The sequence below is a fragment of the Lates calcarifer genome, linkage group LG11 (genome assembly GCF_001640805.2).
Source record: "Lates calcarifer isolate ASB-BC8 linkage group LG11, TLL_Latcal_v3, whole genome shotgun sequence".
NCBI lineage: Eukaryota > Metazoa > Chordata > Actinopteri > Centropomidae > Lates > Lates calcarifer.
In genome coordinates, this window is record NC_066843.1 from 11,085,186 (window position 1) to 11,101,573 (window position 16,388).

Here is a 16,388-nt window from a genome sequence, read left to right on the forward strand (position 1 = left end):
ATGGAGGATGATTCAGATCAGATCATTAACTTAAATAAAATGACCAATACAAGGATGTAAAAATACTCCATAACAAGTGAAATGTAATTTAGTACTTGAGTAAAAGTGGAAAAATACAGACACTTAAAAGGAACAAGCCTCTGCTCTCCTTTAACCCCCTTTAACCAAACTGATAATACCCAAACCACCCCCCACCCCAGTTGACCCCACATGAAAACAACAATAAGACAGAGCAGATTCACATTTCCTATATTTTTCATACTTTATTTATACACAGTATCCGTCATACCACAATGAACAGAGGAACAAGAAGAACCAGGTTAACAAAAGCAGGGGCAGTGAAAGGAAACACATACAAACATCCCTGTGGCTCTAATTGTAGCCTGTAGTGGTACTGTACCCTGACTGGCCTAACATTTGATTATCTCTGTCATGGGTCCAAAGGTTGTTATTGTTGTTGTTGTTGTTTTTTTTTTGTTTTGTTTTTTTTTTTTTGAATTTTTGTTGTTTTTTTTTTTTGGTTGTTGTGGTTTTTGTTTCAAATCCCTCCTCCGATACAGATTCTCAATGTGAGACATGTAAACATTCAGTTTTCTTTTAACCTTTAAATCTCATTTTGGTCCAGATGTGACAGTTAAGTAACTAATCCAGGAGTTAAGAGCTGTGGTACAATAGACAGCATTTCTAAATTTGGCAGTTTTATGAAACCTCTCTGCTGTGGCTTTGTGTGCCGCAGCAGTAGCCTCTCTCTTTACATATATATTTATATTTAAAAAAAAAAAACTCTGCTGGACACACCTGACTGAAAACAAAAAACGACTCAGTTTGGCACCATGAAACAAAAAGCCAACAGACACATTTTACACATATTTGTCTGTTCAAAATTCAGCTTGTTTTTTTTTTTTTTGGTTGTTTTTTTTTAGCCAAACAGGTCGGGCTACATGACAGCGAGGGGGGAAGAGATGATGAGCAGAGAAGCTAACGATGCTCGTCAGGACTAGTTTGTCTCACTCTGTGCAACAAGGGTGGGGAAACTCCATGCTCCACACCAGGGGGAGGGAGGGAGAGGGGGGAGAGAGGGGAATCTCTGTATCATGCAGGAGTCTTTCTCATGCTTAGATCAGGCCTCGCCTCAGGCATGCACACGATATATAAAGAAAAGACATGTTTCTGAAATCCTCACACCGTTAATGTGGTTTTGAATTCAGTTTTTGTTACAGAAGGAGTCAGCCCTGAGACAACCAAGGCAAGAGGGCATTCAACCGCACAGGAGGTGCTGCATATTCTCTATATGACACTGAATAGTAGAAAACAATGGATAAATAGTGGAAATACATATAACAAGGTTTGCTGATACCAAAGCTACCAAAGATTCAGCCAAACGTTATATATCTCTTCTTAGGGGTAATCTAAACATAGAAATGTTCAAACCGTCTATGGTAGTAAAAGCACATTCAGTTCATAGTATAAAATCTGCAAGTAACTTCTCTTTTTGAAACATCTCATTTGAAACATATTTACAAAAAAAAAAAGAAGAAGAAGAAGAGGAAAAAAGAAAAACAAAGGTCGACATACAGTAGGACATAAAAGTTAAGCAGAACATAAAACAGGAACAAAACCTTTCGCCTTAACAATTAAAAACCTCTTCAGAATAAGACTCCTCAAAACGTACAACAAATATATATCAACATAGTTTATATCATAATACTAAACTTTACAATGATACCAGACGTGTACTGCATCCTAGAGTCTACAGCTCATACAGAGTCAGAGAGTAAGCATGCAACAGAGATCTGCTTTTGTGCATATGGAAATAGCATCTTTATACTTTGAAATACTGTCTCTTTGATCCACACTTTTCTGACCCTATATCCTGCGTTCACCCACCCACTGACTATTGGCGACATTGAAAAGGCCCGGGATAGCTCGTAACTGTAAGCAGAATGTGCTTCTGTTTCTCTGTGTTGACTTGGTTACACTGTAGTTCCACGTCCTACAAAAGCGACAGGTATGAACAGGTCCCTGTGAAAGGGGTTGTACCGTATTGGCGCTGTTTGGAGCCACAAGGACTTTTAAAGAACTGCAATAAAAATGTTTTCTTCCACTTCTACTTTGGCACTCATGTAACAGTATACTACCTCTTTTACCTCTTTTTTTGAGTATATAAATATAATATACACACGTAGCAGTTCAGAAGTAGACAAAGCTGGGACAGAGCAGAAAAATAAGTTCCGTTCTTGTCGTGCATTGCAGCTTGTTGCGTAGTAAGATGGGGAACGTAAGAGGGATGAGAGGGAACTTGCATGTTTAATACCTAATGAGATAGTGACTGATACTGAAACACATTCATACACGAGTAAAAAGGGTTCAGAGATACACAGAGTATAGAATGTATTATGAGATGTTTTGGAAGATGATGCAGAAAATATCAGTGCCATCATGTACTGTTTTTTCTCTCACTTCAGATTGTACATAACATTTTAACACTTAGCTCCTCTCTCCTCTGTCATTTCTATACACAGATATTTGATAACTAGTAGACAGAACACTTTAGAGGATGATGTGAGTCTGTTGACAGCGGGACGTTTGTTGGAGTTTGGAAGGGTCCTGTATTCAGTGACGGTCCATGCTTCTTCTTTTTTTTTAAATCCTCCCCCCACTTTCCATACCCCCTCCTCATACCACACTGTGCAGGGATGGATGGATGAACTGAGTGTTGATGTAGGAGAAGCCGGCGAACTCGCTCTGGTCGATGTTGGCGATGACTAGCTGGTCAGGCGGGGTCAGCACGGGCTGGGTGCGCGTGAAAAACTTGTCGAAGTTCTCCGCTCCTTTGCCGCACTGAAAGAGATGAAAAACCATTTGTCAAGGACTGATCGTTTGATCTCTGCACTACAAAAAGGGAGTTTGTTTAATGGTAACAGGATTGTAGGCTCCTGATTAAAAGGTTTTTCCTCTTGAGTCTGTTATTAGAAAGCTTCCCAGAGGGAAGGTGGCGCAGGAAAATGTCGAAGTCCAATGTGTAGCTGGGCAGAAGTTGTAATTAGATTAGAAGCTAACCCCAGGCGTCCACAGTGGAGGTCATCAGCATCAGTGTGCAGCCGCACACACCGGGGGCTGTCATGTGTCTCACGCAGCTGAATATGTATATATGGATATTGCTGTGCATCAGCACAGTCACGACTCTTTCGCAAGCAAACGAGCTAAATTCCTTCAGAATGAGCGATAGGCAGCAAAGACAAATCTGTAGTTTACAGTGGATTTCAGCACCTGCTGCTTGCGACGCATTTTCTCAGGAGACATATCAGCATGTCAGCCTGCTCTGTAGTATCACAAAAGCCAAGCCATCAAGCTTCAGATGGATCTTTTGTTTGCGAGTCCCTTCAGACCAATTAATGACGCCAGTGTATGAGCTCATAAATGTGAAAATATCACAAAAGCCCCAGCACCCCACCACCCTGAATGGATGGATCCACTCTTGGCAAATGTTTTCCTCCCTGCTCTGCGAGTGGAGACAGATACATCCGCTGTGTAACCCTGCATTTATCATGGCCCTTGTGTGGAAGTAAAGGGAACTCTGCTCTTAGAGAGCTATTTTTACTCCTCTGTGGTGGCGCTTGCGTTGCTTCGGGCTCTGTGGGCAGCGAGAAGGATGGAGGATGCGGAGGTGGGGTGTGGGGGGCGCAAACAGAAAAGGAGCGTTTGTGGTGACAGGAGGAGGTTTAGGTGTCGGGAGGGGGGCAGGTGCTGGTGGCAGCAGGGCGGGTGGCTGCAGCTGGGATCCAGCCTCAAGCACTACTGAGCGACTATAGACCATTACACCAATGAATGGGAGTACAGACATGCAATATGCACCCATTGATGTATACACACTTAAAAACTCTCTGAGGAAGTATCTGGATTGTTCAAGAATGACACAGATTGCTTTTCTTTTCTGGTGATTTTCTATTTTTAGCATCACACTCTGAACGCTGGAAGGCAGGAAAAACCGGGAGCATGAGAGAAATAAAACACACTACTGGATGTGTTGTTGTGTACCTTATGAACTGCGTGTTTGAACCTAAATGGAAATACCAGAGGAAGAAATTGTAGCAAGTTGGCGCCATTGGTGCTCTTTTGCTGAATAATCTTGCTGGTAAATAATCTCACTGCCTTCTCAGAAAATGTGCATACACAGCAGCTGATAGAAACACACAGGGTTGGAAAATTGCTTAAAATTTAAGTAAAATTTGGACGGAAATATACCTTAAAGTTATTTAAAATGACAGTAAGATTGTGTGCATCAGACTGAGGCTTTGACATAACGGTGTGAAACCTTATGTGTCAAGTTGAACAATATGACAATATGTTGTTATGCAGCTGAACTTCTAGAAAATGTACAATATATAGATAGAATAGAATAACACACACTGTCTCTCTCACACACAGTCACAGCATCACTCACCACTTTGGGTTTAAATGGCGGCTGGATCTCTCTGTTTGCCAGGCGTTCCCAGTCGATGCGTCTGAAGAAGGCCTGCTCTCTGATGTCCCTCTCTCCCTCTGGGCCACAGCCCAGACGCTTTGATGGGTGTTTGGTCATCAGCTGGTGACAAACAGAGGGAGAAGGATTAGAAGATGTGACAGAGGCAGTTTGGTGCTCGAGGGAAAGAAAAGGTAAAAATAGTGAGGGGAGTAAAAGAGTGAAAGAACTATCTGTGTAGCAAGCATATATATCAACAATCCACTTTTTAATCTTTGCTTCTAGCCTGCGTTATATTACATTATCACATCAGTGACATTATGACTGACACTCATGCTGTTTTCACTGAACCAGCCTTAAAATAGTCGCAGGAAATTGCGCTGCCTTTCCTTAGCTCACTTTTCTGATTTAGCAGCCACTTTTAATTTCAACCATGAATCATTCTTTTTGGAAATGAGATGTGAAGCAAACAATGAGGAGGGGTCAGGATAATCTCCTCTGTCACCAGCTCTGAGGCGGGGTATGTTATTAAAAAGACTTGATCAGACCTGGGACTGAATCTTAATTGAATCTTCTCTGGTGGCAACCATGATGCCACTTCAGTGTGATGATGTCAGAGAAAGTGATACCCAGGTGTGAGAAGAACAGGTGGCCGCTCAGTAAAAGACGATTTCTGAAAGCCGTGAAAATCTGAGACTCGAGTGTAATCACTGTGCTGAGGGAAAATCTAATTAGAAAATGATTTACTGCTGGAGAGTGATGAAACTGAAAACTTAAGACATCTTTTGTGTCACACTTAAAAAAAACTAAAAAGATACTGGATATTACTGAATGGATGTTATCACATATAGAAAAATCTGAACCACCACACTTCCTCTTCAGCAAGCTCTGTCCAGGTAAGAAACCATTTAGTTTTGATGATGATTTACAATACATATATCACAATACTGAACATTTTTCCAAAGGGTTTTAGATTAGAGGAGCTCTCCTGATTATTTTTCTGATTAATCTGACAATTGCCCACCTCAAGCTCCCAAAAGACAAGGTGACATCTTTGAATAGCTTGTTCTGTCTGACTACTGGTCCAAAAGACTACACTTTACTTCCAGATTGATTGCCTGTTTGAAGTTTGAGAAAATAACCCTGGTGACATCAAAATGATATCATCAAGCTTAGTTTGACTTGGGCTATGAGACACATTTATAACAGAAAGCCTGTGTTACATTTACTAGGCTTTGAGGATCTAATGAAAGACACTTACAAGGTGCTTTATGGGAACTGTAGGATTCAGCGTTTTTAGCTGTGGCACACTCTTGGACATAAAAGTCAAAATATCTGCTGCCATGTTAGCGGCCTGCCTCTATAAATGGCAATGCTGATCTATTGGTCTATACTATACTTTCTGTTTAGTGCTAATTATCAAATATTAGCAGGCTGTCATGATAAATATTATGCCTGCTTCGCATCACTATGTTAGCATTGTTAGCACTGTCATCATAATTATATTCCCATGCTAGTGTTAGCATTTAGCTTAAAGCACCTCTGTGCCCAACTAATACCTCACAGAGCCACTAGCATGGCTTTTGTTTGATATTGTTTAATCTCTCTCATGCCTTTATTGAGGTGCAATGCTAAATCTCTAGAGTTCCCCTTTAATTTCCAACAGCTCAGGCAATCACTGGTTTCATTTCTTGTCTGTAAAGTATGAAAATTGACTGTATTAAAGCTGTCAAATAGCAGCATTTTCAATGCAAAAAACTACCACATTCCTTGTTATTCTTCTCAGCAAATCATGTTTCCAGCTTTACTTTGATGAGCAGCATGGCAGCTGATGGCGATGCTTTTCAGTAGCTGACACCTGATTCTGAGACGTCAAGGCTTTTCAAAACTATACTGTGCGTTCCTTTAAACGGTACTCACCCCCTTGCAGATGGACACAGCTTCCTTCGACATGGACTTGGGGTAGGACACATTGTGCTCCATGATGGACTGGAAGAGCTCATCCTCATCTTCTCCATCAAACGGCGGCTGTGGAGGACAAACACAGAGTCACAGAGCTGGGAGTGATGACTGATGACTGACATTATCTTTCTAGGTATTATACTTGCAGCTCTATGTGCTATCACAACATTTGCTGCCTTAAAAGTGAAAATAAAAAATAAATCCAAGTATATTTATTACTTACTTTTTTTTTTTACTGTAAGTATATCATTACTCAGTTAAGATCCATTTTTATTGTTGTTCTTTTTGTTCCAAGGACACGTGTTGCCTACAGTTTCTAACAACTGAAGCTGCTGTGGTGAATAAATCATGCGTGGTGAATAATTTTCCCTCCTTTAAATAAACTCGGACAAAACCTGGAAAATCTAGACAAACCTAACACTAGCTATTAGGACTAATTATTTTCTATTTTCTGGTGATAACTATTTTTTTATCATTTGTATAATTTCATATAGTAAAGAATTACAATGATTCATTTTATGATTGATCTAAAATCTTAGAAAATACAGCATATGGGCCTTCTATGTCTCTTCCCTTCATCAAATGGCTAGTCTCTATCATTGAAAGAGCTGCAACTAGTAATTACTCTCTCAGTTAACAAGCTTATTATTTTGCAATAAATCAGTTCTTATAGTCAGACAGGTGACATCTACAAATTCCTTGTTTTGTAAAACTCAAAGATTTCCAATTTACAGCAAGACAAAAGAAAGGAGTGCAACGAATCCTTCCAACTTGATTAGTGAGTGAAATCAGTTATTAATATTGTTGTTACAGCACAACTTGATGGATATACACCAAATAAATGTATAGTATAGACCAGAACTGATGCAGTAAAAGTGAACATATTACCTGTCCTGCCAGCATCTCATACAGAAGAACCCCATAAGCCCACCAGTCGACTGATTTTCCATAGGGCTGATATGCTATAATCTGACAAAGAAGAAAAAGTTAAAAGGTTAAGAACTTGATCACACATACACACACTACCCAATTTCTGTATGCAGAGAAATATAACTATTAAAAACAAGGTCTTATCTCTGCTGCTCAAACTGCTCTCCATCCTATCAGTGTTTGATTACTGTCAGGTAAAGATGAACTCCGCAGTGTTACAGTAAAGACATCAGAGTCGCACTGAAAGTGGCATTTCTCTCATCTGAACTCAAACCAAATCAACCACCATTAAATACAGTCAGCTATTTTGAGCTGCCACAACAAAAGCGCTTTCTCCTACCATCCAATTTGCCATCCTACACCTCCCTCCCACACACAGACTACACACACACACACACACAGGCACAGACACACACACACACACACACACACACACACACACACACACACACATACACAATAATAATCAAGCAGACACACAAGCAAAGGGCTAAATTACAGCTGCACTTGCTTTTAACAGACACAGAAACGCAGCAATTTATGCAGTTCACAAAGTTACAATTTGTGGTTCAGCTTACAACAAAAAAATTACAAAAAACCTCACATCCACTCAAGATCTGTGAGTGTTAATGATATGGTTAATCAGAAAATGCGAAACTACGGGTTTCCATCCTGTCAAAGGTTACTTCTTGGGATGAAAAGTAAAAATTTATAGGCCATAAATGGAAGATGTATGAGGTGTCAGAAAGGCAAAGAGATGGCTCATGAGGTCATTACAAAGCTATTAATAAAAAAAAGCCCACTGAGTCGTTGTGACTTATTTATATGGAAAGCCCGGGAGGTCCTGACGATGACCTGTCTAGATGATGAAGTTTCCCATGAGCAACCAGGAGGGAGGGCATCCCTCACTTCCCACCTGTGAGATACTGAGCTCCCTCATGAGTCAGTGCAGACAAACGTGAGTGGACAGATACACGTATAAATATATACACACATATAACCACTCCAACAAACATCTCATTACCCTCAGTGAATCATCTGTTATTTATCCTTTGAAACGACTCTGTAAAGTCATTTTCTATCTCTCTCTCAATATAAAGATCATCGTGGATGAGAACAGCACACCATTAAAATTCACAAAATCTTGTGGACAAGAAAAGTCTAAAAAAAAAAAAAAAAGATGGCGAATAATCCCTTGGTTTTTGTTGAGTTGTCCCTCTTGTAATCTGGGCCGTGTTTCCCCATCACAGATATCTCACCTCTGGTGCAATGTAGTCTGGAGTGCCGCAGAAGGTGCGTGTGGTCATGCCTTCATACATGTTCTCCTTGCACATGCCAAAGTCGGCGATCTTGATGTGGCCCTCGGAGTCCAGCATCACATTGTCGAGTTTAAGGTCCCTGCAGCAGGAGACAGGTTGTGAGTATTAGTTATGTGGATGCGTTTTTGCGGTCTGGATTTGTGACCGCTTTGATACTCTTTCTGCGTGCAAGCCACCACCACACCACTGCCACCTCTCTCTGTCTGAGCAGTTTATCTGCTCACACCACACATCATTCACTGGGTAATAAACCAAAATGTCTGGACCTGAAATGATTTCTCTCTCATCCTGCTTCCTTTGTGCTTTTTCCTTTTGCTTCTTACAATACAGCCTGTGTCTCTGCCTGTGTGTCATTTTCTTCCCCTCAGTCACCACTTCTGGCAGTTACATCTATCACAGAGTAGAGTCAGGATGCCAAACACAGGCTGGTCGTGGGATATGAAGAATGGATGTAAGTCCTTAGCTGAAGGACTGAAGAGGAGCAGGGTGACCTTAGTCTGTGTTGAGCACTTCTCTCTGTCCTTTTTATTTCTGCTTTTTGCAGCTGGGTGATTAGTATGGATTTAATACTTGTCTTCTTCCTAAGGGTATCTAAGCTCTGTAGTTTAAACACAGACAGACCAGCAAGGTTAAATGTACACGTCCATTTTTAATCTCTTTCTCTCACTCTTGTTCTCTCTCTGGACCTGCTTACTTCTCCTCCCCACTCTTAATTTCTCATTCCTCATTCATCTCTCTTATCTCCTGATTCTCTTGTTCTTTGCTTTACTCTGCCCGTCAGTCTCCAAGTTGGTGTCGAAACCACTTTACCTCGTCTAACTTCAGTTCCCTACGGCTCTGCATTCCTTCACCTCATCTACCTTGTTTTTCTCCAAGTTTTCTCCTATCTATTTTCTAAGTAACCTCTGTGATGAAACATTCTTCTCTGGATTTCCTAGCAATTGAGTTTCATGCACTACCACGCTATCAAACATGTACATCTAAAAATCTGAGCCAAATGTTGATGCCTCATCGCTGTAAAAACTGGCTTCCCGCCGAGCCACCCACCTGTAGATGATTCCCTTTCGGTGCAGGAAAAACAAACCGACAGCAATCTCTGCGGCATAAAACCTGCAAAATTGGAAAACAGTAAAACATCTTCACAAAAGAAATTTGCCACTGAAGTGATTCTACTAAACCCAAAAGAGGAACACACAAGCATTCCTTACACAAGCCCTAAATAGTATTAATAAAAGTATTAATAACTCGGTGGGCTGACTGTGAACCATAAGGTTCTCATCTGGACGGGGACCTGCACATCATCCCCCATCTCTCCTCTCCCTTAATTTCCTGTCATCTCTCTGCTAGTTTTATCTAATAAATGTCCCCAAAATACCACACCACACCTCTGTGTGTATACATATGCAATGTATAAATCTAACATTTACCCTGCCTGCAGGAAATCATCATTATCCTTAAAACTTACAATATGTCTGCATATGACCTATAGTGTCCTTACACTGCCTGTGGCTCCTTGAACTTGCCCATACGCTGGATATGATACATGAGGTCTCCTCCGTTAATGTACTCCATCACAAAGTACAGCCGATCCTACAAAAAAAAAAAGATACAATATTTAAAGACCACAAAAAGAGCAGTGCATATAATGTATGTATACAGCACATAATATTGTCTAATGGTCTACAGCTGTGTACGTTACAGAAAGACATGGTTCACTTTCAGAAATATGAAAATGTCAAACAGGATCCTTTCTGTTAGTTTAGCAGGTCGGTCAGGTTTTACACCTGCATTATAAATCAGCAAGCTTTGATCAGTAAATGTAGTTTTTTATTGAAGACTCCTTGAGTCACTCTGTCTACGCAGAGTTGACGTCACACTGGAGACTTCGTATTCAAGGTTGGTCTCAACTCAATATCAATTTTCTCTGCAGGGGCACTGGCAAATAAAGTGCGAATAAACTAAGTAGGAAAAGAAAATACAGATGTAATGATAGGGAGACATACACACACCGGTTTGAAATGCCAGGGATTGAATGGATGGCTAATGAAAGAATGATGAAGGAGCACAATGGCACCATCTAAATAATGTAATGTGATTTTTTTGTGTGTCTGTGTATGAAGCAGTTCAGCAGCGGTGTAGGGAAGTGTGCATCAGGTAGATGAGTTTTTTTTATAGTTTTTTTTTTACACACCACAGTCTGGAAGCAGGAGTGGAGCTGCGTGAGAAAAGGTGGTTTGTCTCTCTGAGCCAAGACCCTCTTCTCCACCATCGTACATTCAACGTCGTCATCCTGGATCACCACATCTTTCTTGAGGATCTTGATGGCGTACAGCTCCTCTGTGGACTTCATCTCTGCCAGCATTACCTGCAGTCATGCAGAGACGCCATGGGTCAAAGGTCAAAAGGAATCACATAGATTCGGAAATTTTAATACACCATGCAAATACTAGCATTTCAATTGTTAGCATCCCGTTACGTTATGTCCTCACCTTCCCGAAGCTGCCCTTCCCCAGCAGGGCCAGGAAGTTGAAGTCGCTGAGTCGGACCCGGTCCATGTTACCTGAAGGCAGGCTGAACCGCCGGTGGTCTGACGGCGTGATCACTTTCTTACCGTGGCCCAGCTTGGCTTTCTGTGGTGTTCAACACACAACAAAAATAGCATTAAATCACTAGTATTTGTCAGCTGCTGTGGGTGTGTCATGTTAGATTTTAAGGACACAGTCTGATAGTTATCTGATAGCATTCACAAAAAAAAAAAAACCAAAACCTGAAACATGAATAAAATCTCAGCAACAGTATTTACAACAAAAGCTTTTTTAAAATGTAATAAAAAATATCTCACTAAATGGGATGAAAATGCAAGAATCCGTCAGTGACATGAATTCATGATGAAGTGCAACATGTAATATATTTATGATTAAAAAATAACAATGCACAAACTAAATAAAGAATGTATCATATTATTGTACCATATTAATCAAGGTTATCTCCCATTTTCAACAGTTATGCTATTATAAACTGAAATTCTTATTACATTTTCAGTCCCATTGAAGATATTTTTACAGTGTTTTGCATGCTGGCCATTACATTCTAAAAGATAATGAAAAGCTCTGTAACCGTTTAGCGGTTATTACAGTATCATTTGCTACAAGGTGTCATGGTGGACTCACTAACATCCCTCATCATCACAGAATACTGGTTAGCTGCATATCAGCAAATCAAGCTCCTCTGTTCAGTCTCTTTCTCTGCAGAGGGAACATGGTGAGCTATTTTTTTTTCCACTTTCTTTGTTATATTCAGACATCTTCACAGAACTCCAGCAGGTTCTCACTACTGGTACGTTTTTGTGGGAAATTGTGAGGTGGGCAGTCAGCGGAGTGGGGTGGGGGTGGGGTGTGCTAGTGTTGCAAGGGTCCCTGTTGTTATAATGACTGGCCTGCCAAGTGTCTTTGAACAAAAAGGGCAATTAGGACCCTGCCAGCTCCCATCATGGCTCCAGCGGTTGTCTGTTTCTGTCAGATAGAGCGGAGGGAGCAGGCGACCGGCATGGCATAGAGGGGGCTGTTGCCAGGCCAACCGCTTCTCCACTCTCAACTGGCAATATACTCAACATTTTAAGTGTCACATATTTATTTGACTGAGGTTAAGTTGCTCTATTTGTACATCTGGCTGGGTCAATTAACAGCAGACTAACACTTACATTAGCTAGCTGTGTCAGTTACAGAGGAAATACTCTCAGGGAGAGTGATTCCCACTTTGAACCTGAGTACTGTTGGGTGTATAGATGCCACCAAGTCATTGCAGTTAATTAATTTCAGGTGTAATTGAGTCCCAGAGGAGACAGCTGGAAAGAAAATCAGCAGGTCTCAGACAGATGTGAAGTGAGCTGAGTTTTACAACAAGGTTTACATTATCACTTGGATTTTAGAGGATGGGGATACAGATGTTATAATTTGTATCATCATTAATTTCACATGCTTATGTCTTTATTCTGGGTTTCTTCTTTATGTGTGATGGCTAACCACATTCCAGCAAATCTGTGGAGACTGAAAAAGATGAAAAGGATAAAGGAACTCATACTTTTCTCTATTTTCTTTTTTTTCTTGTAAAATACCTGAAATACCTGCTTTCTGCACCTAAAAATCCTTTAAATGACAATAAAATCCAGTGAGGAAAGAGTTCTTTTTTGTTTTACTCCCCATAACTTTTAAGGGATGTTTTGATGGATTTTTTTTAAGGGATCATGGGTCAAAAAATGTTGGGATCCACTGACGTAAACTCACAGCTAGAAGGATGATATTTTTGTGCATGTCAACACTACACACAAAAAAGTGTATGTATCTATACATCATATGTCATGCTTTTATAATAGTAGTAGTAGTAAAGTTCCGCCAGCAAGAAACATGTGAATAATGTGTTGATCCTGTTCTCACTTTGGTTGCTGCAGCTCGCATTAGCTCCTCTATGATCACCCTGACTCTGCAGAGACATCTAGTGGTCATTTTAAAAATCACACTTAAACATGTCTCACATGGACCAGTTGCCTACATAAAAATGAGACAACTTCACATCATACAAACAAGTTCACAAAACCACATCTACCTGCTTCAACACAAACAGAAGTTGGAATATTTATGTCAGAGCTGTATCCAAACACATACAGTACAGCCACACGTCAACCTCATAATAAATAGAACACTGCCACCGTGTGGAGAGATTTGGCATGCACACCGAGGACCTGTGAGTGTGTGTGTGTGTGTGTGTGTGTGTGTGTGTGTGTGTGTGTGTGTGAGAGAGAGAGAGAGAGAGAGAGAGAGAGAGAGAGAGAGAGAGAGAGAGAGAGAGAATTCATTCAGACAATTACTGTAAATAAGTGAGTCCATGCTTCATGTCCCAACAGCCTTCTATAGTCTGGACCAGACTAGTAGAGGGCAGGCTGTGGACCACACTGGCAGCCAATGAGGAATAGGTGGGGAGCATGACACCACCAGAGGCCTGAGTGGTCCACAAATTTACTAACAATAATGCTGTTTGGTGTTTGTATGGCGAGTACATATCTTAAAGTTTGTGTATATGCAGCACTTTTATTTAAATGTATCTGAATGTATCTAAATTAATAGTGAAACCTTGGCTGCAAATGTCAGGTTTTGCTACAGGTGCTGCAAAAACCTCAAAATATATTGATCCATTGTATCAAAATTAAACATAGTTCCTTAAATTGTATGTTCAGATGTGTTTTACTGTATGTGTGTGATGAAGATGTGAAAAACTGCGACAGAAAGAGGGAGAAAGTTAGTGTATAAGTGTGTGAGAGGAGTTAGAGAATGAAAAGCATGTGTACTGTAATTTAGTGTGTATATAAGGTCAAGCAAATTGGGCTGGTTCAACTATATGCTGTTGAGCTGAGCCTTTGTTAGTAAATCAGATTAATTTGTGGAAGCCCAACAGAGATCCACAAACAATCCTGACATAGTAAGTAAAGTGAGTGCGATGCAAGCTGGGAGTGAAAGAGATAAAGACGGAGCAGGCAGGAGAGCTACCTTGAGATAGTGGATATTTAACTGGCAGGCCTAGAAGAAAGAAGAAACTCACTTATTAGTGCGGTCAAAAGGTTAGTTGATGTATGCATGTGTGTCTTGCTGCAAAACAAACAAACAGACACAACATGTGGAGAAATGATGGGCCAGTATTTTGACTTGTTTCAATCATCTGTCTCCAAACAACAAAATGGCATGAAATCATGGCATCAAAGGCATGACTAGAAAACAGAATAAATCCTTTTTCTGTCACATCTGGCTGCATCTCTGCATCTCGCACTAGTTTCCACGGTAACCGCACAGTTGTGTGAAGACGGCAGCCTCGGAGGAAAGTCAAGGTCAGCGTTGTACAGAATGACGAGAAGCGGAAAATTAAAAACAACAAGGCTGGGCGTCTTGAGGGCTGCTGTGACTGGATGACATTTACACTTGGTATTACAACACCTGCATGCACACATGGAGCTGGACTTTAATAAAAAACTGCCCTTAGTCCTTTTTCCTCACTTAAATCCCCATACGTTTTTGCACTTGTTTACATTGCACTTGTTAATATAGCAGCCACCTTCTACCTGCCTGTTATTACTATTGGAGTGAAGAGGTCACAAGTTTAATTTCAAGTCCAGATGCTGTAATGTGCTGCAGTAATAGAAAACATATAGACAGAAACCTGCAGTAAACAGACCGGCCACTAGAGAGTGAGCGTTAGTTATTTCCTTAAACTTGATTAAAGGACCATACCAGTGTTTTTGCATACTTATTCAAGTTAAATGCTTTCATTCATTTTCATACAAATAAACATCTTGCAGTGATTAAAACTTCCTCTATGTATTCAAATCCTTTGCATATTGACATGGACTGTAGCTGGCAGGAAAGTAAAACTAAAACAAAACAAAAACAAAAAAACAAAAAAAAAACAAAAAAACAACTGAACTATAAATGATTTTTAGGAAACAGGATTAAACCTGCACTGACACTGGTCCAAACTCATTACCGGGAAGAGATCAAGAATTATACTGAGAAAACATTAATATAAGATTAATATAAAACGTGATATATTAGAAAAGCTGGGAGAAGATAGATTCTACCTATTCTATAGCATGTTAAGATTCCTGATGTGTGGGAATTAGATGACAAAGTCAGATATTATAGATCATATTGTTTTGAGTGGAGCTCAAAACAATATGATCTATAATATATGCTGAGTAAAGCAGTGCTTTTATTTTGCCTTTTTTTATTGTCAACAAACCCCATGTAAAGACAAAAACAAAACACACAAGAAATGTGTTGGTCTGTCTCTCGAAGAGTTGTAATGAAGAAACAGGTCACCCAGTGCAACGGTGGCTCATTTATCTGTAGTTTTTGTTCCTTTTGTGCCAGAGGAACAAGCGTTGTCAGGCTTCGGCTTCACTGACAACACCTGATGATTTTGACTTTTTCAATGTATGTGTTAACAATAATAATAATAAAAAGAAAAGGATGAAACTCTGCCACATTAGCTCACACTGTCACAATGTAGCAACTGCAGACACGTGTGCTTTGCTGGTAACAGCTTCCACTGGAGTCCAATGAGGCCAAGGACTTACAGTAAGAGCCTTAAAGCTGTTTCCTTTGACATCCATAAAAAACCCCTGCTGAGCTTCATTTAGACAGTCACCAACATTATTTCTCCTTCTGTATGACTTCTCACATGTGTTAGCTAAGTCATGTGCCAGTTTGAACAGTATGGTAGGTCATCTTTATCTATGCTGTTCACAGCTGAGAGCTCAGGTCTGCAATTTCTACAGTTACATGTGAGCATTTTGAATTATTAGGTGTGACTGTTTTTGCATTTTTTACACGGACTTGCCTCTTTTGTTGTCTGGCCTGCCTTTATTACTGTTGTTGTCCACGTTACACTTTTTTGCCACCTCTGATGAAGCTGTAATCTTGCACTGTGTATGAATTTTTTCTTTAAAAAAATCAAGAGCATTCACTTTGATGCCAGGAGAAAGTGATCTCCCTCTCCAGCGTACAGGGTGAAAAGCACAAGTGGGAACAGGAGGGGGTTACCATGGTGACGGAAGAGAGGAACATGTTTTGTTAAGAGTGAGTGCGCGCAATGGACGCGCACGCGCGTGTGTGTGCATGTGTGGGAAAGAAAATCTACTTATGCTTTTACTGAATGTCACAAATTCATAA

General features: G+C 40.3%; 1 protein-coding gene across 2 annotated transcripts in view; it reads right to left on the bottom strand.

Moving 5' to 3' along the window:
* Positions 1 to 237: 237 nt before the first annotated feature.
* Positions 238 to 16,388, bottom strand: part of prkcab (protein kinase C, alpha, b) — a 91,560-nt gene continuing 75,409 nt past the window's right edge. Inside the window, exons 9-18 of one of the 2 annotated variants that reach the window (XM_018670829.1) lie at positions 14,214 to 14,243; positions 11,163 to 11,303; positions 10,865 to 11,038; positions 10,172 to 10,263; positions 9,721 to 9,783; positions 8,614 to 8,752; positions 7,313 to 7,393; positions 6,383 to 6,490; positions 4,445 to 4,585; positions 238 to 2,841 (exon numbers count right to left, since the gene is read on the bottom strand). In XM_018670829.1, coding sequence (XP_018526345.1) covers positions 2,677 to 2,841; positions 4,445 to 4,585; positions 6,383 to 6,490; positions 7,313 to 7,393; positions 8,614 to 8,752; positions 9,721 to 9,783; positions 10,172 to 10,263; positions 10,865 to 11,038; positions 11,163 to 11,303; positions 14,214 to 14,243 — 1,134 coding nt within the window. In that variant the 3' untranslated portion in view covers positions 238 to 2,676. The remainder of the gene's footprint in view (positions 2,842 to 4,444; positions 4,586 to 6,382; positions 6,491 to 7,312; positions 7,394 to 8,613; positions 8,753 to 9,720; positions 9,784 to 10,171; positions 10,264 to 10,864; positions 11,039 to 11,162; positions 11,304 to 14,213; positions 14,244 to 16,388) is intronic. The other variant, XM_018670836.1, reaches the window with a different exon arrangement.